Source organism: Octopus sinensis, linkage group LG14 (genome assembly GCF_006345805.1).
Source record: "Octopus sinensis linkage group LG14, ASM634580v1, whole genome shotgun sequence".
Taxonomy (NCBI): Eukaryota; Metazoa; Mollusca; class Cephalopoda; order Octopoda; family Octopodidae; genus Octopus; species Octopus sinensis.
The window spans coordinates 59,709,598-59,730,959 of NC_043010.1; the positions used below are offsets into that span (position 1 = coordinate 59,709,598).

Consider the following 21,362-nt stretch of genomic DNA (forward strand, 5'->3'; position numbering starts at 1 on the left):
TATGGTAAATGTTATCAACCAACACAACAATCCCCCAAATATTGATGTGAACTTTATTTCTACACAGAATCACAACACAGCTACCATTCTGGAAGACATCAAAGTTGGTAGTTTCATTGCTTATGTGATGGTCACTGACAACGATGTTGGACACAATGGACAGGTGAACTGTCATATCAAAGATGACACATTCAAACTACAGTCAATGGGATCGAAGGAATATAAAATAGTTCTAAAGAAAGCAGTAGACAGAGAGACACAGGAACATTATCACTTTACTGTGTCGTGTGAAGATAAAGGATTACCTGCTCTGAAAACTGATAAAGATCTGTCAATCCAAGTGTTGGATGTGAATGATGTAGAACCACACTTTACGAAAGACACATTCAAGTTCCTTACCTATGAGAATGACAAAGCTAATTTCCCTATTGGCTTTATCAATGCTACAGACCCAGATATTGGTAAGGGAGGTGAATTGTCTTATTCTCTGAGAAATAAACAGCAATATCGTCTGCCATTCCAGATTATCAACTCTGGCTTTATTTCAACAAACCAGTCTTTAGACAGAGAACACAGAGATTTCTATGAGTTTGAGGTTTTTGTGAAAGACAATGGAAGCCCATCTCTGAATAACACAGTGAATGTTGAAGTGGAAGTATTGGATAGAAATGATAATGCTCCATATTTTACATTTCCTAGTGTTGACCCTTTCACTCTTAATGTCCACTATCATCCGCAAAGTAAGAACGACATCACAGTTCTGAAAGCATCTGATATAGACAGTCACATGAATGCTTTTCTCAGGTACGAAATCGTTTCAGGTAACGAGAGACAGTTATTTAAACTAGACTCGTTCACTGGTGTGTTATCTTACTCTCGCACAGTTTACCAAAACGATGCCGGATCATATGAGCTTGAGTTTGTTGTGAAAGACAGTGGTACTCCAGTTCTGTCAGCAACAACTAGTGTGTCTTTGACACTGACTGTTAGTAACAAGACGTCACCAATGTTCACAGCTGTGCACCTACCAAGTGATAACACAATAGATGCGACATTGTTGATTATCATTGTAGTAGCAGCTGTGATAGTATCTATAGCTATTGTGGTTTCTATAACCCTGTGTATTGTGAGATGTAACAATGTGAGAAATAGCTCATCTGAAAGAACTGCAGAAGAGAAACAGGCATACCAATGTCGCAATGAGATGAGACAGTTGATCTATCAAGGTAACAACAGTGTACCTGTGATGTCAGGTAATCGAGGAGAGATGTCAGACAGATATGGTCATTCGAGGAGCCATTACTATCCTGAAGACTGGAAGACATCGACAATGAGCAGAACTCTTCAAAAGTCTACAAAGGTAAGCTAATGTATAATTAAGAATGATTTTACTAAATGTTTTATGTTTGACAATTATGGTTTTGTTGACCAATTTTATGGAATATTTTAGATTGTAAGTCTTCTAAAGATAGATTATTTCTCATTCAGAAAATACAATTCCTGGTATGGTGATGAATATTTTTTACTGTATTGATTTATTTATGATTATTTCTGTCTGTAACTTGTAAAATGATAGGATCCCAGACAACTTGGGGGGAAACCCCTCAGTAAAAACTATTGAGATAATTCTCTTGAGTCTGATGGTGAAGACAGCATGCCAAACTCTGCATCTCTTTTGAAACCAACATTGCATTGGAAAAACAGTCATGCATGCACCCATGCACACACATACACACACACACATATACGCATACACAGATTCCAAGCTTACATTATCCTTCCAGAAAGAAGTCCCTGAAAGGCCATAAATATTTTCCTTAATCTCCCATATCTCATATGAATCACTTGGTTTAATCCTTAATCCTCAAACTGTAACTCTCGGGAATCTCTGACTTCACACATTGACTTACATTTGCTTACATTTATTTTACAGCAGAAATACAGTCAACCGATTGAGGTGACATCTTATGGAGACAACAGACCATCTTCTCACTATCCCACTGACACACTGGCCAGTCGTAAGAGCAGTGGACAGTGCTGGAGTGAGCGGTCAAGCAGACAGTATGAAGAAATACCAGCAATGTCAGGTAAAACAATCTCATTCATTTATTTTTTTATTATTACCAGTGGTACACAATGGAGTGAACCCTAAATAAAGCACAGGATTTTGATGACATCAATTTTTTTATATATTCAATCCAGAACGCGGCTAACATTTACATGAATTAGTAAGGATTATCACTTTAAGATGACCTTCAATGTTTGTGGACAACACACAGTTGTCCATTTGTTTTGGGCTCAGTGTTTCATCGCGTGCTCAACTACATATATTCATATTGTTATAAACTTAGCTTTATTACAATTTGTAATAAAGAACATGGAATAATTACATGATGGTCCATTTCATCAGGTGATGATGGTGGCACAACGGCAGCAGTGGTCTCCATCCAACACGACCTCATCAAGTTGAAAGATTGTAGTAAAGAATCTGATCTTACATTTCCCCCCCAGCATAAGGTCCTTCTCATTTATGCATAAACCTGCATCTTTTTGCCAGTTTCTGTATGGCCTGCAACATTCAGATTTTTTCTTCTTGATATTGAAATAAGTTGCATGTTTTTTCACATTCCAGATGTGTTTGTATAATATTGTATTCTTCTCTTCTAAATGTCTGAAGAAAGACGTATAATTGAACTTTCTGTAGACTTTGTACATGGTATTAAGACTTAGTTTGATGGAAGTGACTTTTGCTTCATATTTGCTCATTGCAACTTTTGTCTTTCTCAATGTGCAATCAATTTAGATTAATTTGCTTGATTTTCTATGTTATGAGATTTGTTTCGTTGTGATTACAGTTCAGCATCTTGCTAGCTTTTCTGTAGTTTCCACATCTATGTATTTCTTATAGCGCATCTGTGTGTGTGTTGCTGTGGGACATCTTTCCTTTGGTGCTCTTGTGTTGTTTCCCATAGCTGGTTGTCTGGGAGTTCCTGATCTCTCTGGCAGGGACTAGCCTGTCTCATTCTTCTCACTGCTATTTCCTCAGACAGCCCCGATGGCGCTCTACACCCACACTTGTTATAAACATGCCTATTCTCTTTGGTGTTAAGCAATGCCTGCAATATTATTATATTGTATCAACCAACCAGAGATTCCTGCTGGGAAGGCAGATTCTACCTTTGCATAGTAAGAAATTTATAAGGAAATATAGACCATTGTGTGGAGAGTGCAGTGAATTTAGGTAGGTTAATTAATGAGTAAAATAAATGGGATTTTGAGAGAATTAATTATTTGTGCTGTTAAGTAGAAAAATAACTTATTTTTATTTAGGAAGTTTTATAAAATGAAGATTGTGTGATAATTAAGTAGTGGACCTTTTAATTAGGTTGTGATGTGATTTTCTCCTTTCCTGTGTCTGAAAGATGTATGATTAAAATAAACTTTAAATTTATCTTCTACTATACATATATCCGCCATTCACATTTTCACCATCTTCTCTCTCTTCTCCCTTACTCCTCACTTCCTTCAACTGGGGTAACTATGTATTTCCTTTACCTCAAGACACCTCCCTCAGTACTATACCCCACCCCTGCTGAGTGGTCTTGTCTTGGTGACCTCATCAAGTACCCAGTTCGAAAAGTACTCACTTTGCTAAGTAACCAGTACACTTTGGAAAGTGGTTGGCATTAGGAAGGGCATCAAGCTATAGAAACCAAAGCAAGTGCAGTCTTCTGACTTGCCAGCTGTTGTCAAACTGTCCAACCCATGCCAGCATGGAAAACAGATGTTGCTTAATGATGATGATTTAAGTTTGGTTCGGTAGAGGTGACATCTGTTCTGTATGTGCTCATTTCAGCATTACAGGATTGAGGAGGCATGGATTTGTTTCTGCATTTGGATTTAGCATTGGTAATTTCGTTGGTTTACATGCTATGAGATTCTCCACATCAGAAGTAATGGTTGATAAATGTAGAGCAATTAGGACTAGATTTTAGCCATATATTAATTATGACATTTAATAAAAAGGAGTGTGTGGACCAGATGTTGTTCAGGTATCTTTTCTTAGTAATAGATGATGAAGTTTTCAGAATATATATAAGATCTATGTTTGATTCTACTAGCTTCTAATGCATTATGAGAGACCATTTGAAGATTACTTAGTTTTTGAATGACAAATGAAACTTGAAGTAACAATATATTATAATATATTAAACATGCAATATGTTAGTTACCTGGCTGCACCCCCCCACACACACACACGCAAAGACCTATCAATAGATGCACAAATGTACATATCATTTCATAAGGGTCTACATAAATATGTACACACCCTGAAGACATATTTATCTACTTTGTTTATCACACACACACATTTTTAGATTATAATTTTTTGTGTTCATAATAGATTTGCTTTGCACTTGTCTTATCTGACTGTTCCATTTTAAACCCTTAGAAGATGTTATTTGTGGATGCTCTCCTCTTTTCAGTCTATATAGCATCTATTATTAACATCAACACTTCTCTAAGTTGAAATGGGATTATTTTGCCTGTAACGACATTTGTGCCAATCAAATTGAATTCAGTCAATTATAATTATTATAGCGATAAGTTAAAAATATACCCACAAACCCTTTTCCCCACAAGTTAAAGCATAGCTTACATTGCTGACATCTCGTCAGTTGTTCATTGTAATGCTTGAGGGTCTAATTGTGTTGTCAGATATCATTCTTTTGTGGTTGTTATTTTTATAGATCACTGACTACACATAAAATGATTGATTTCTAATGTCAGTGAGTCAATACTTATTGTCTCCATGAACTATGTAGTAAGTTTATTTGATATATATATTTGTATATGTGTGTTTCAGGAATCTATGGTGGTGCCCCACCCGATGTATCAAGCACCAGTGAGAGAGACCATTACCAAGACAGATATGTGAAACCTCCAGAGAGACAGTTACCTTCAACACCAGATGTTGTTGTCAGTTAAGTGAGACTGAGAAAGGAACACAACAGAAATAATATCTCACCTTCAACATTCACACAACATTTAAAAACAACACAAATATTTTAGTTAATTAACAATATTTCCCCACATATGACTGGGAATATTCCTATGTGTTCCACACAGTATCTTTTATGTTTGAACATCTCTAGAAATGAAGACCTACATAACAGCATTAGGCATGAATAAGCAATGTGCAGTCATATAAGACAACGTTAAGGTAAATATTGTAAGAAATTATAGATAGTTTTTTACTCTGGTGAAATGTAATTCATATTCTAAAGTTTTCATCACAATATACAATAAATCTCTTAATTTCATGACCTAAAATAATTATGTTACATTTTAGAAAATATTTTATATAGTTTACGTATCATTAAATTTTCCAAATACGTTAATAAGTATGTAATAGGAGACTATTATTGTGAATATCGTATTTACATTTTAAATTACACACACATTAACAACATCAGCCATATTTTGTTAATATAACCTCTCTGTTCTAAGGATTTCTATGTCAGTCTCTCTCCACATCAGACATGTTGGTGTTATATAGACTTATCATGGCTGACTGTTAGTGGAGCTGAGAGTGTGTGTTCTCTCACTACTCTGTCTTTGTGTGTGAGAGGCAACATCTAGTCTGAGAGAGGCTGTAGTAAGCATCACCCATCCTACTCCTCCTCCTCCTCCCTTTCACACACACTCACACACATACATACACTAAACACCACACATCCACAAAGGAAGACTGAGAGGGCACTGCTGGTTCCCACTGACTCACCACCAACACTATTCCATCAACATGAAGCCATTGTCACACCATAGCAGCAGTGACACAGACAACCATTAACAACAGAACATTGGGACCAAGTCACAGTTTATACAACAAAGGATTTTACACAATGAAGGTAAGTTTGTTTATTCCATATTATTTATTTAGTCATGTAAAGTAACAGTTTCCTGTACATAGGCATATTGGAACATCAGACTGGAGTAATTTAATGGTGGCCATATTTGATTTGTATTATTCCTTTTTTAATGACTTTCTTTTCTATTGTGGCTTTCAAATATTTTGTTGATAATTGTAGGGAAGCAGGAATTGTTAAGGAATATGATTTGTAATCATTTTGATGTGATGTTTTTTTCACACATCTTTGTCGGATCTTTATGAATTCACTGCAACTTTCATTTCTTTGCTAAACCATTATATTGCAGTTGACGTGCCTCTGCCTTTCACTGGAATATTTTTCTTGTTGAATATTTACATTTATAAATGCTTTATGGAAATAATTTGATACCGTGTAAAATATAAACACATTATTGGAAATATAAATAATAGTAAAAGAAGGTTAAAATATGTATGATCCTAGGTATATATGCTATTGTGTGAGTGTACGCGTCTATATATAATCAATGTATTTGGCTGCGTTTCTATGTATGTATATGTACAATATATAATTGCTGCTTCTCCTGTTTTCCTTCATCTTTATGCTTTGTCTTTATACAAATTTTAAATACTACCTATCATGACTAGATCATTTCTGAACACTTGAATCACATTTGCTAATTAGAATTATTTTGTATATTTCAACCATTAAAATGTAACAGTTTTATAATTTCTAGCTCAGTTTCTTCTATGGATATTTTACTTTATTTATAAAAACGATTATTTGTTGGTTAAACTGTCTTTATTGTTTCTGTGTTGTATTTCATTGCTCTTCTCAAATATATCGTTAGGTAATATTGTCTCTCATAGAGTCACGATAGGGAATTGGTATGGTCTGAAGTCTTCTGGGTTCTGAGTTCAAATCGCACAGAAACCAAATTTACTTTACATCCCTTTGGGCTTCATAAGCTACTCCTTATTTACAGGAGTTGATATCCCTTCTCTCCTTTTCTATCTCTCCCCCCACATCTTTTTCTCACACACACAATTGAATTTTTGAAAGGGTCCAAGAAACATAAGCGTTCACACCACACCCAGTCCCCACCATTTGGTGGACACAACAAAAGACAACAACAGAATTATGTTAATGACCTTATATAAATCTCTTGTAAACCTGCCTACTGATGGATGAATTGAATATTGTTTAATTATACAAATGGATAAATGATTTGAAATATTTTTATAGATTGATTTGGATAAAGTTGACATCCAGACATAGCAACTGGGCAAAGATTAAACTACTTTTGACTAAATATGGGATGTTATGTTGACGAATAAGTTGATAGATATTAATTAAATGGTATTAGATGTCATGTCGTTTTGTTGAAATTGTGATTGTGACCTACATCATTAATGGTCAGTGAGAGAACTAGTGTTGGTTTCTCCACTTTCTTGAAATAGCAGCCAAATCTCACTCAAATCACAGCCTACCATCCTAAAAAAGAAAGAAGACATTACATGGCAGAGTTCACGATACGTTACTTTTAAAGAAAAGTTGGGATAGCCACTTCTGGAATGTCTGCTCACTCAAAGCCAATTTGATTCTAAACAGCAACCTATTTTATCTTGATATAAGGGAATTCCAGTTGTATAAATCAAAAGATGTAGTTTCATTCTCATTTTGCGATGGATATTCTATTTTCAGTTTCCTCTTTTGTTTCTGTAGAGTTGTTGTAAAAATGTCTTCTTATAATATTTACCTTTTCCTCCTGTTCATGGTACATTATATTGGGATCGTTTCTCTAACATTGTTCTTATAGCTGTGATAACTTGAGTGTGTATTTAAAGAGGGGCATACATCTATAAATATAATTTTACCAGTGTGACATCAGAGTAATTTCTAAATAATCGAATTATGGTTATTTTTACAACATTTACTATTTCATAAATTATTAATGAGGTTTTATTTTAATAAGAAATTATATCGTTTTCTAACAGGTCTGTTTGCTGATCTGCAAGGGAGCTAACTCATAATTACTGGTGCATTGGCTGTCTTCTATTGCAATACAATATTGATGTTTGTGATGACCAAATCCTATAGATTTATTCTGTAGAGTAGTATAGCACTAACTCGTAATGCTGTAAATGTAGAAATCCTAATACTCTACTTCACTCTCAGGTGATTAACAAAAGCTTTAAACGCTAGATTATCATGTGTTATAATTATTAATCAAACTGTCTTGATAGTATCATGAGTTTTTGTTTATTTTTCTCTATAGAAAGTATCTATAAAGAATGAACTAATTAATCATTAAGATGAGAATATGAATAGACACCTGAAATGTTGAGTTATGAGGATTATATTATATCAGTAAAGTATCAATAAAAAGATTTGTAAGCAGTTATGAGATGTAATTCTTTGATTTTATATCTGCACTCATTAGAATATGAAGATATTTTTTGGAAGTAAAAAGAGAGGGAACTAAGTGGTATTCAGGGAAATTAAGGTTCTCAAAGAATATTTTAAAGGTGGAATCAACAAATAAAATCTAATCTCTGTCTCCTCTTCATTGCTACTTATATTTCACAATAAAAGAATCTTCTTTATTCATAGAAATGGCATCCTTTCACATTAATATAAATCTGGTTATTTAAAAGCCACTTCAAATAACATTACAACTTATTTTTTATTACTTAAAGGCTATTTATTTATTTTCCAGATGAAAAATTTGAAATCAACATTTCCTTGGATATTGCATTAACGTCAAGACCAGAGATGTTGTTGTATCTGTGCATTTTACTGACTTTCTTCCACTGTTATCTAAGTGAAGATATCACATACCATGTTAAAGAAGAGAATATTCCTCATACCTATGTAGGGGACATTGCTACTGACTTACAGAAATCAGACAGCTCCTTCATAAAGAATAAGGATTTAATTACATTTAGTCAACTGCAACAAAAGGGAGAACAGTTGTTCAATGTGACGAGAACAGGTAAACTGTACACTGTTGAGACATTGGATGCTGAGTCTGTGTGTAGTTATGAGAAAGAATGTTTTGAAATCGTTAAAGTTGCAGTTCACAAATCCAAGACATTTATGAAGATCTTAAAGATTAAAGTCATAATAGAAGACATTAATGACCACCAACCTGAGTTTCCAAAGAAAGAAATTACTCTAAGTTTTAGGGAAGGAGACAGAGATGGTATGAAGAAACCCATACCTCATGCTATAGACAAGGATATGAGTCATGAAAACAGCTTAATTACTTATGAATTGATGAAAGATAATGGACATTTTTCATTAAGTGTTTCCAAAGAAGATGATGGATTATCAACACTAAGAATTATTTTGGAAGACAAATTAGACAGAGAAACGAAAGACAGTTACAATATTGAAGTCATTGCTAAAGATGGAGGAACTCCACCAAAACAATCTGTTTTAAATGTTAAAATATCTGTGGAAGATGAAAATGATAATGCACCGCAATTTTCCCAACGTGTGTACAATGTTTCTATTGAACATAAACATAAAAAGAATATTCCAGTAGTCACATTATCTGCCAGTGATTTAGACATTGGCAGGAATGGTAAAATATCTTTCTATTTCAGTCAGAAAACAGATGCTAAACTGAAAGAATACTTCCATCTAGATGAAAATTCTGGAAAGCTATTCTTAGAAAAACCTTTAAATCTGGATATAAAAGAGTCATTTAAATTGTATGTAAAAGCTAAAGATAAAGGTATGCCTCCTCTCAGTTCCATAGCAACGGTTATGGTAAATATCATCAACCAACAAAACAGTCCTCCAAATATTGATGTGAACTTTATTTCTACACAGAATCACAACACAGCTACCATTCTGGAAGACATCAAAGTTGGTAGTTTCATTGCTTATGTGATGGTCACTGACAACGATGTTGGACACAATGGACAGGTGAACTGTCATATCAAAGACGACACATTCAAACTACAGTCAATGGGATCAAAGGAATATAAAATAGTTCTAAAGAAAGCAGTAGACAGAGAGACACAGGAACATTATCACTTTACTGTGTCGTGTGAAGATAAAGGATTACCTGCTCTGAAAACTGATAAAGATCTGTCAATCCAAGTGCTAGATGTGAATGATGTTGAACCACACTTTACGAAAGACACATTCAAGTTCCTTACCTATGAGAATGACAAAGCTAATTTCCCTATTGGCTTTATCAATGCTACAGACCCAGATATTGGTAAGGGAGGTGAATTGTCTTATTCTCTGAGAAATAAACAGCAATATCGTCTGCCATTCCAGATTATCAACTCTGGCTTTATTTCAACAAACCAGTCTTTAGACAGAGAACACAGAGATTTCTATGAGTTTGAGGTTTTTGTGAAAGACAATGGAAGCCCATCTCTGAATAACACAGTGAATGTTGAAGTGGAAGTATTGGATAGAAATGATAATGCTCCATATTTTACATTTCCTAGTGTTGACCCTTTCACTCTTAATGTCCACTATCATCCGCAAAGTAAGAACGACATCACAGTTCTGAAAGCATCTGATATAGACAGTCACATGAATGCTTTTCTCAGGTACGAAATCGTTTCAGGTAACGAGAGACAGTTATTTAAACTGGACTCGTTCACTGGTGTGTTATCTTACTCTCGCACAGTTTACCAAAATGATGCCGGATCATATGAGCTTGAGTTTGTTGTGAAAGACAGTGGTACTCCAGTTCTGTCAGCAACAACTAGTGTGTCTTTGACTCTGACTGTTAGTAACAAGACGTCACCAATGTTCACAACTGTGCACCTACCAAGTGATAACACAATAGATGCGACATTGTTGATTATCATTGTAGTAGCAGCTGTGATAGTATCTATAGCTATTGTGGTTTCTATAACCCTGTGTATTGTGAGATGTAACAATGTGAGAAATAGCTCATCTGAAAGAACAGCAGAAGAGAAACAGGCATACCAATGTCGCAATGAGATGAGACAGTTGATCTATCAAGGTAACAACAGTGTACCTGTGATGTCAGGTAATCGAGGAGAGATGTCAGACAGATATGGTCATTCGAGGAGTCATTACTATCCTGAAGACTGGAAGACATCAACAATGAACAGGACACTTCAAAAGTCTACAAAGGTAAGATATATTCGTGTTTACTAAGAAATTCTCTTACTTTTCTATGTATATTTGAATAAACCTCCTTTTTCAAGAAATTTTATTCATTATGTGGAATTGTGTGAGTCATGTATATCTATTACTATATTCAACCATTGTTCAGTTGTATTTGTTAGATATCTTATTTAATGAATCCTTACTGAAATATGTCTGGTTTTTCTAGAAAATAATCATTAGCGAAAATTTGATTATAGAAAGGAAGACAAAGCACCCTTCCAACACTTCCTCATTTCTGATCTTCACTGTTTTTCATGATAGTCAGAGTATAAACACATATATGCCATTCATTATTTCTTAGTAATGCCTAATATATCAATACTTTCATCATTGATGATAGTGTAATTATAGATATGAAGATATATTATGATGTGGTAGTAACTACCAATGTGTGATTGTTAATAGCATTCATTAAAATGAAAAGTGAAGCAGTTAATCCAAGATGAAGCAAGGTTTCCATTTATGTAGATTGATTTGGCATTATGTGCACTGGTGATATGTATACCCAAACATAGAATGGTTAGGAATACAAGAAGTGCTCTTGTTGAAACAAAGAAAGGAGAACTCGTTCCCTGCAAAACAGATGCTTATTCATTTGGCTCTGTTTGAATGTCTGTTTCTCATGTATCTCATTTATGTGTCCCTTTCCACAGGAATTAATAACCATTCAATAAACAAATGCGTCCACAGTATGTGTTGTTTTGGCAGTGTAAAGATGTAAAACTTGTGAAATTATAATGGATGCTTGAGCACATGGTTCTTCTTTCTAGTCTAAGGACTGAGAAATCTTAGCAACACATTTTAGAAGTTCAGCTGATGATAAACATATAAAATTGTCAGTATCATCTGATCATAGATATGGAACTAAATTGTTAATATCATAAAACAAGTGTAAATTTAAGTATTACTAAATATTTCATTATCAGTCATATCTTTACATTATATTTTCCAGCAGAAATACAGTCAACCCATTGAGGTGACATCCTATGGAGACAACAGACCATCTTCTCACTATCCCACTGACACATTGACCAGTCGTAAGAGCAGTGGACAGTGCTGGAGTGAGCGGTCAAGTAGACAGTATGAAGAAATACCAGCAATGTCAGGTAGGATAACAATGATTTGATATTTTCTATTCAGAAATACTCATATTCACTCAGGTAGAGGAAATATCTATCTGGCAGTAGAATAGGGAGTCTGTGTGTCTGTATGTGAAGCCTTCTTCTCTGAGGCTCAGATCAGGGAAAGATTTTCATTTGCAGATGATTCATAAGTGCCTTTGCAGTGATTTCTTCCATTTTTGTGCCAATGTTTATATCAGACAGCGAGTCAAACAAAGCTATGTATTAGTTGCAGGTGTTGCTGTCAGAACAGAAACAGATGGAATAGATACCACTTTCCAAAATCCAACCACTCTACCACCCTGAAGTTGTACTTTACTTGTTAACTTCAGAATAATGGCAGAATCAACATTAGTGGGGTTTGGGCTCACAGTGTAGAGAGCTGAGGCAATAAACTACAAGGTATTTTATCCAGTGCCCTAATGATTCTGCCAATTTGCATCTTCCTGTGAGTAATGGGGCTTGATACCTATTTACAGCTGACTGGATTGGATCAGAATTCTTAAGTGCAGATTTCTCTTTTAGTTACCAACATTTACAAAGGTTTTCAAACATATACTTTAAACATTTTGGCTATGTCACTGTGTTATCTATACATATTGCTTAATACAAGGGCCAGCCTTCACCTGCAAACAAGAATGGACTGGTAATATGTACTCATTACAACAACATGAAATGAAGTGTCTTGCTTAAGGACATACTGCATGGTTCAGCCTTGGGAGTGAACCCACGATATCATAATCATGACCTGATCAAATGGGCTGATACCTTCACTGTTTCACATAACCTGTTCATTAATATATGAAGTAAAACCTTATGAGAAGTGCTTAACTACGTCACCCAATTGTCCGTGCACCATTGAATGACCAGAATCATCACTATCGTGTAGTTGTCTACAATCTTAGGATCTTTTCGGTTTGAACGGCAGTTTTTAACATAATTTCTAGTTAACTAAAAAATTTTAAACTTCATATACTGGTAGAATGTGTTTATAAAACATTTTTTTCTCTTGGCTTTATTGAGAAAATTCTATAGTTTGTAAGATATTTGTGGATTTTTTTCTTCAATTTCTGCAATTTCAACCAATCAAATATGTCCATTGAGTTAAAAAACATTCTGTGCCGTATGAATATGTCCCTTGTTTAAGAAACAGATTGGGTTTATTTACATTTGTGAAGAAAAAAAGATACCCTTCCTCCCACCCCTAACCCTAACCCTAAAACAGATTGAAATGCAATAGATCGATACTAGGGTCATAATTATGAGTGACAATTTCATATGACACCGCTAGAAAAAACTGCCGTTCAAACCAAAAAGATCCCAATCTCATTGTAATGTAAAGTTACATGATATAGTTTTATTGTATTAGAATGAGACCTTAATCAGCTTTGACTGAGCAGGACTGTACCAAAGATAGGACATGTGAGGATAGATATGGTTTTAGCAACAACACATTACTATTACCAATTTTACTTAAACAAAATAGGAAACTTGAGCTATATGGAAACCATAGCTGTTATTAAATAGGCTGATTTTTATTTAAGCCTTCCATTCGGATATGATTTGGGTTGGTAAAGTTTTAGGATATTGTAAAATATCAAGATACTATCTCAATGTTGTTGTTATTATTATTATTGTTATTATTATTATTATTATTATTGTTATTATTATTATTATTATCTCTGCCTTCACTAAGACAGAGTTTCAATTGTGTTTGTTTGTTTGTCCATGGGCAAGATATCTCAAGAACCACTGGATGGATTCAGATAAAGCTTTCAGAGATGTTTGGCCTTGTGTCTAGCATGAACTACATAGATTTTGGGGTCAATCTGGTACCGGACAAGGATTCTGGATTATTTTTCCTGTTTTTTTTACTTAAGTTTTGAGAGGGGTTGAGTTCATTTTTAGTATTCTCGTTTGTGAGAACAGTTGAGTTTATTTCAGTTATTCTCATTTTAAAAATCATCGATGGCTAATTGTTGAGAGGACGTTGGTGTTGCCTTTGCTGAGGTTTGCGCTCTCTTATTATTATTATTATTATTATTATTATTATTATTATTATTATTATTATCATTATTATTATTGATTTATATTTTAGTTGTGTGAGTGTTATATATAATGTCAGCAAAATGCTTATTGTGTATGTAAATTATATAATAAGTATATTTGATATGTGTGTTTCAGGAATCTATGGTGGTGCCCCACCTGATGTATCAAGCACCAATGAGAGAGACCATTACCAAGACAGATATGTGAAACCTCCAGAGAGACAGTTACCTTCAACACCAGATGTTGTTGTCAGTTAAGTGAGACTGAGAAAGGAACACAACAAAAATAATATCACCTTCAACATTCACACAATATTTAAAACAACAGAAATATATTAGTTAGTTAACAATATTTCTCCACGTATGACTGAAACTTCATGTTTATTTCACACACACACACAATCCAAATAAGAAGACAAAGAAAGATTTCAGCACATCCTTAATGACCAGTTACAATTGTTTCTGTACCAATTCTATTTTTAATGCCAATTCATGCAAAGTTTCCAAAATGTAAAAAAGTTAGTTAATATTTGCACTTTTAAGCATCAGTGTAGCACTTCATCAGACGTGCATCAAATGTGCTGATGCACAATGTAAGTGTGCATCTTTAATGCAAGTCTGATGAAGTACCACTCTAGTGTTTCACCCTTCACATGGGAATTTTGCATGAATTGGCAGCAAAACGATTGTAACTGATCATTAAAGACGTGTTAAAGTCTTTCTTTGTCTTCTTATTTGTATTATGCTTTACCCTTTGCTGGACCCACACTTTGGCTTTACCAGTGTGACAACTTGGATGTCCTACTAGAAGAATTTCGATTTTACTTAAGACTACAATTCCAGAGTTTGAAAATCCTCAGGCTTGGGTTGAGTGCTGCATTGGAAACATTCCATCTTTCTACCATTCCAAGACCATATATATATACATATATATATATATATATATATATATATATATATATATATATATATATATATATATACACATATATATATATATATGAATCAAACACCTTGGGAATATTTTCGCGGATGTAGAATAATTTAGTAGCACTAGAAGTGAATAATGGGTTTAAACACTGTAGTTAGGAAAAGCAGAGTTAAGGAAAGTAATCACAGATAGACATTATACCTGGAAATACAATCTACACTTAAGAATGTAAATTAAATTATCTTCTAAGTAAATAATAGATAAATAAATTATTTTGTAAATATTGATATTTTACAAAATCTATTTTCATAGTTTACATAAACTTGAATATTCCATAGATATCCTTATATGAGACTTAGTTTTGAATTAGGTCAGACACTCACAAACTATTATTGTCAATATTGTATTTACATTTTAAATTACACACACATTAACAACATCAGCCATATTTTGTTAATATAACTCTCTGTTCTAAGGATTTCTATGTCAGTCTCTCTCCACATCAGACATGTTGGTGTTATATAGACTTATCATGGCTGACTGTTAGTGGAGCTGATAGTGTGTGTTCTCTCACTACTCTGTCTTTGTGTGTGAGAGGCAACATCTAGTCTGAGAGAGGCTGTAGTAAGCATCACCCATCCTACTCCTCCTCCTCCCTTTCACACACACTCACACACACACACACACACACTAAACACCACACATCCACAAAGGAAGACTGAGAGGGAACTGCTGGTTCCCACTGACTCACCACCAACACTATTCCATCAACATGAAGCCATTGTCACACCATAGCAGCAGTGACACAGACAACCATTAACAACAGAACATTGGGACCAAGTCACAGTTTATACAACAAAGGATTTTACACACAATGAAGGTAAGTTTGTTATTCCATATTATTTATTCAAATTATGTGAAATAATGATTTCATTTATAACTGTATTCTGACACCAAAATGTTATATTGTAATGGTGGCCATATTAGATCTGGTTGAGGCTTCGTTTGTCTTTTGTATTTATTGATAATTAAAGAAATTGAAAGCTTGTACAGAATATAATTTGAATAATTTTCCCCAAACTGGATATTTTAAAACTTTGTTGAGAAGTCTGGATATATTTTATAGCAGTTCTTTTATTTCTGATTTCCTTTCAAATAATTACTACCTTCCTGTTTGAATGGTGTCTGTTTAGTAATGTGTTTCAAATAAATCATTTAGTGTTTGGTCAATGAGGTTTAGTCAAGAATTTACTTAAATAATAGAGTTTAAAATAAACCTCACTTTTCAGAATATAAATGCTAGAAATAATTATGTTATCGACAAAAGTAGATATATTTTCATATTTGTGAGTTTATTATCCTGAATGGTAACAAAAATCCTTGTCTGTTTTGATGTAAAACATAATTCACAAACACCCCCCATTTTGAATATATTATTTATTTTGTTTGTTAAAATATTTTTTTAGATGTAATATATTTTTGTTCAAGATGTATTTGGGACTAGTCATCAATATCTGATAGTTAAAATATTTCTTGTTGTAATTTAGTTTTAGTATTGATTTATTAATTCATAATAATTCTCTAATCTTCATTGGTTCTTCTAAGCGTTTCATCATTATAATATTTCCTTTGAATGAAGGCTGTGAGCTGGCAGAATTGTTATTGTGTTGGACAAGATGTTAAGTGGCATTTCTTCCGACTTTACGTTCTGATTTCAAATATTGCTGGGATCAACTTTGTCTTTTATCTTTTTGCGGTTGACAAAATAAGTACAAGTTGAGTGCTGTAATTGACCTGTAAGGAGGAGAGAAGGAAAAAAAAAATGATAAGATTTGAGTAAGTTGAAGAAGCAATGATTTACTCCTCAAGATATAAAAATAGAAGAAAGCCAAAAGCAAATGATGTTAATATAACAGTCTAGAACAAAAATTCAAAAGACTTCAGTTCTGCAGGGTCTGTTGCTGGGGCTATGGTCTGCTGTCTCTTGCTGCAGTGAAGACGACAGGCAATGGCTAGTTAAAGATTGCTGCAAAACCAGCTGGTGTCTAGTTTATCAGTGCTGGTATAATAGAGATGTGGTGTGTGGTCAATGGCTGCTGCCAAAGACAAAGAGGGGCTGAAACTGGTGTTTATATAACCATGGGGTGGCTCCACAGACTGAGATGGGGTTTTTTCCTGCATTGGGAACAAACTGTTGTAAGCACAAGATTGGGCAGTGAAAACCAATATTTAAAATGTTTGATATTTGGAAACAGAGTTTCAAATCAAATTGTATGTTGAGAGTTTTGTGTGTAGATTCTTTAAATTTTGTGCTCTTTTACTGGTTTAATTGTTGTTATTGTTGGGGATACTTAGCGCCTCCAGCAGTCATAAAATGAGTTTTCAGTAAACAACTTTGATTACATATAATAATAAATCTGTTTGTGTAATCCTTACAAAGTTGATGTTACAGTGTGTGAACTTCTAAGGCCTACTACATTAGTAAAGGTCAATGGTCCCACATCTGTCAGTGTCCTTTATAGAACAATTATAATAAATCTAACTAAAACTGTTCCTTCTCCATATACCATGGCACTGAAAAAGAAATCAGTACATATTATACATGTGAGATACTTTCTTGCTGGACTTCATAGTTGGGTGAGCACATTATACTCAAATGTGTTTTATACATCAGTAAGTATGCTTATAAGTCAATCATTAAACTGGTAAACATAAAATAATCCAGCACGATACAAAGGAGTTATTAAACTTCACACATAATTTATAAAATTGAATTTGTTTTTAAACTCAATTTGTTGAATGCAGTGAAAAACTAACCTCCATGCATTCCTTTGGACTTCCTATAAAGCAGAAAGGCTTTGTATGTGTTGGAAATTAATGTTAATCTAAAAAATTGCTTGTTTCTGTATTCGATTAAAAAATATTAATGCATTCAAGTAAGAAAGAAAGTTTATTTCAAGTCATTCCTTAAAAAAACTATTTTCTATTTCAGACTGAATATTTGGAGACATCTCTCATCTGGATATTGTATTAACATCAGGACCAGAGATGTTGTTACACCTGTGTGTTTTACTGACTTTCTTCCACTGTTCCCTAAGTGAAGATATCACATATCATGTTGAAGAAGAGAATAGTCCCTATACCTATGTAGGGGACATTGCTACTGACCTACAGAAATCAGACAGCTCCTTCTTAAAGAATAAGGATTTAATTACATTTAGTCAACTGCAACAAAAGGGAGAACAGTTGTTCAATGTGACGAGAACAGGTAAACTGTACACTGTTGAGACATTGGATGCTGAGTCTGTGTGTAGTTATGAGAAAGAATGTTTTGAAATCGTTAAAGTTGCTGTTCACAAATCCAAGACATTTATGAAGATCTTAAAGATTAAAGTCATAATAGAAGACATCAATGACCACCAACCTGAGTTTCCTCAGAAAGAAATTGATATACATTTCCGAGATGGAGATGGTAAAGGCATGAAAAGACCCATACCTCATGCTATTGACAAAGATATGAGTAATAAAAACAACTTAATTACTTATGAATTGAAAAATAACAATCAGTATTTCTCTTTATCAGTTTCTAAACAAACAGATGAGATATCAGCATTAGAAATTATTTTAGAAGATAAATTGGACAGAGAAAAGAAGGACAGCTACAATATTGAAGTCATTGCTAAAGATGGAGGAACTCCACCAAAACAATCTGTTTTAAATGTTAAAATATCTGTAGAAGATGAAAATGACAACAGACCACAATTTTCCCAAAGCATCTACAATGTCTCCATTGAACATAAACATAAAAAGAATATTCCAGTTGTCACATTATCTGCCAGTGATTTAGATATTGGCAGGAATGGTAAAATATCTTTCTATTTTGCCAGAAAAACTAGTGAGAAAGTGAAGAGAAACTTTAATTTAGATGAAAGGACTGGAAAATTATATTTAGCTACATCTTCAAAGATTGATACGGATGAATCTTTTAAAATATACATTGAAGCCAGGGATGATGGCACACCTCCTCTCAGTTCCATAGCCACTGTTATGGTAAGTGTCATCAACCAACACAACAATCCTCCAAATATTGATGTGAACTTTATTTCTACACAGAATCATAACACAGCCACCATTCTGGAAGACATCAAAGTTGGTAGTTTCATTGCTTATGTGATGGTCACTGACAATGATGTTGGACACAATGGAGAGGTGAACTGTCATATCAAAGATGACACATTCAAACTACAGTCAATGGGATCGAAGGAATATAAAATAGTTCTAAAGAAAGCAGTAGACAGAGAGACACAGGAACATTATCACTTTACTGTGTCGTGTGAAGATAAAGGATTACCTGCTCTGAAAACTGATAAAGATCTGTCAATCCAAGTGTTGGATGTGAATGATGTAGAACCACACTTTACGAAAGACACATTCAAGTTCCTTACCTATGAGAATGACAAAGCTAATTTCCCTATTGGCTTTATCAATGCTACAGACCCAGATATTGGTAAGGGAGGTGAATTGTCTTATTCTCTGAGAAATAAACAGCAATATCGTCTGCCATTCCAGATTATCAACTCTGGCTTTATTTCAACAAACCAGTCTTTAGACAGAGAACACAGAGATTTCTATGAGTTTGAGGTTTTTGTGAAAGACAATGGAAGCCCATCTCTGAATAACACAGTGAATGTTGAAGTGGAAGTATTGGATAGAAATGATAATGCTCCATATTTTACATTTCCTGGTGTTGACCCTTTCACTCTTAATGTCCACTATCATCCACAAAGTAAGAACGACATCACAGTTCTGAAAGCATCTGATATAGACAGTCACATGAATGCTTTTCTCAGGTATGAAATCGTTTCAGGTAACGAGAGACAGTTATTCAAACTGGATTCGTTCACTGGTGTGTTATCTTACTCTCGCACAGTTTACCAAAATGATGCCGGATCATATGAGCTTGAGTTTGTTGTGAAAGACAGTGGTACTCCAGTTCTGTCAGCAACAACTAGTGTGTCTTTGACACTGAGTGTTAGTAACAAGACGTCACCAATGTTCACAGCTGTGCACCTACCAAGTGATAACACAATAGATGCGACATTGTTGATTATCATTGTAGTAGCAGCTGTGATAGTATCTATAGCTATTGTGGTTTCTATAACGCTGTGTATTGTGAGATGTAACAATGTGAGAAATAGCTCATCTGAAAGAACAGCAGAAGAGAAACAGGCATACCAATGTCGCAATGAGATGAGACAGTTGATCTATCAAGGTAACAACAGTGTACCTGTGATGTCGGGTAATCGAGGAGAGATGTCAGACAGATATGGTCATTCGAGGAGCCATTACTATCCTGAAGACTGGAAGACATCGACAATGAACCGGACACTGCAGAAGTCTACAAAGGTAAGCTTTCCTTTAATTAACGATCTGTTAGTAAATAATGTGTAATTATTTATGATTTAGCTCAGTGTTTTATACTTGACAATAATTTTCCTGCCCAGTTTCGTAGAATTGTTTACACTCTAAATATTCTTAAGATATAATATGTGTTTTAGGAAATGTCATTTCTGACATGGTGAGGAATTTTAAGTTTTTACTTCCATATTTATGCCATTATTTATATATTTTTTAGGTGTTGTCTGTAAATTGTAAGATATTTTATCTGAGAAGACATTTACCAGGAAATAAGACATCTTTTTATGCATTACAGTCTGGCATTTGATATTTGTCAATAGGATTGCATCTGATTTTGTAGAAACTTCTTACTTACAATAATTCAGATATCTTCATAGGCTTTGCTTCTGGAGATTAAAGCTGCCAAATCCAACATTACTCTACACACCCTGACAGTCTAAACTTGCATTATCCTTTCAGAAAAAAGGCTCTTAAAAATCCTGTAGAGTCACTTATAAAACCATTGTTAACAATTGTTTGTGACTTTAGCTAACTCATATTGTACATAATTCTTGTAGGAAATGAGGAAACATAAGGAGGTAAAAAGTGATGTTTTATTGTTTTGTCAGTGGAGGAATGGCAGTACTTATGCCTTTTCCCAGTGAAGGATTAACAAATCTTAAGAACAGGTTTAAAAAATTTTACTGATTAAATACACATAAAATATTGTCGGTACTATTTTATCATAAATATAGAACAAAATAGTCAATACCACCAAGAACCAGTAAATTTTATTATTATTACA

The 21,362-nt window shown here is 34.0% G+C and overlaps 1 protein-coding gene across 1 annotated transcript in view; it reads left to right on the forward strand.

Moving 5' to 3' along the window:
* Positions 1 to 21,362, forward strand: part of LOC118766121 — a 63,118-nt gene that overhangs the window by 30,220 nt on the left and 11,536 nt on the right. The window contains exons 12-14 of the mRNA XM_036509395.1: positions 9,055 to 11,024; positions 12,013 to 12,166; positions 18,201 to 20,566. Of these exons, the coding sequence (XP_036365288.1) occupies positions 9,055 to 11,024; positions 12,013 to 12,166; positions 18,201 to 20,566 (4,490 nt within the window). The remainder of the gene's footprint in view (positions 1 to 9,054; positions 11,025 to 12,012; positions 12,167 to 18,200; positions 20,567 to 21,362) is intronic.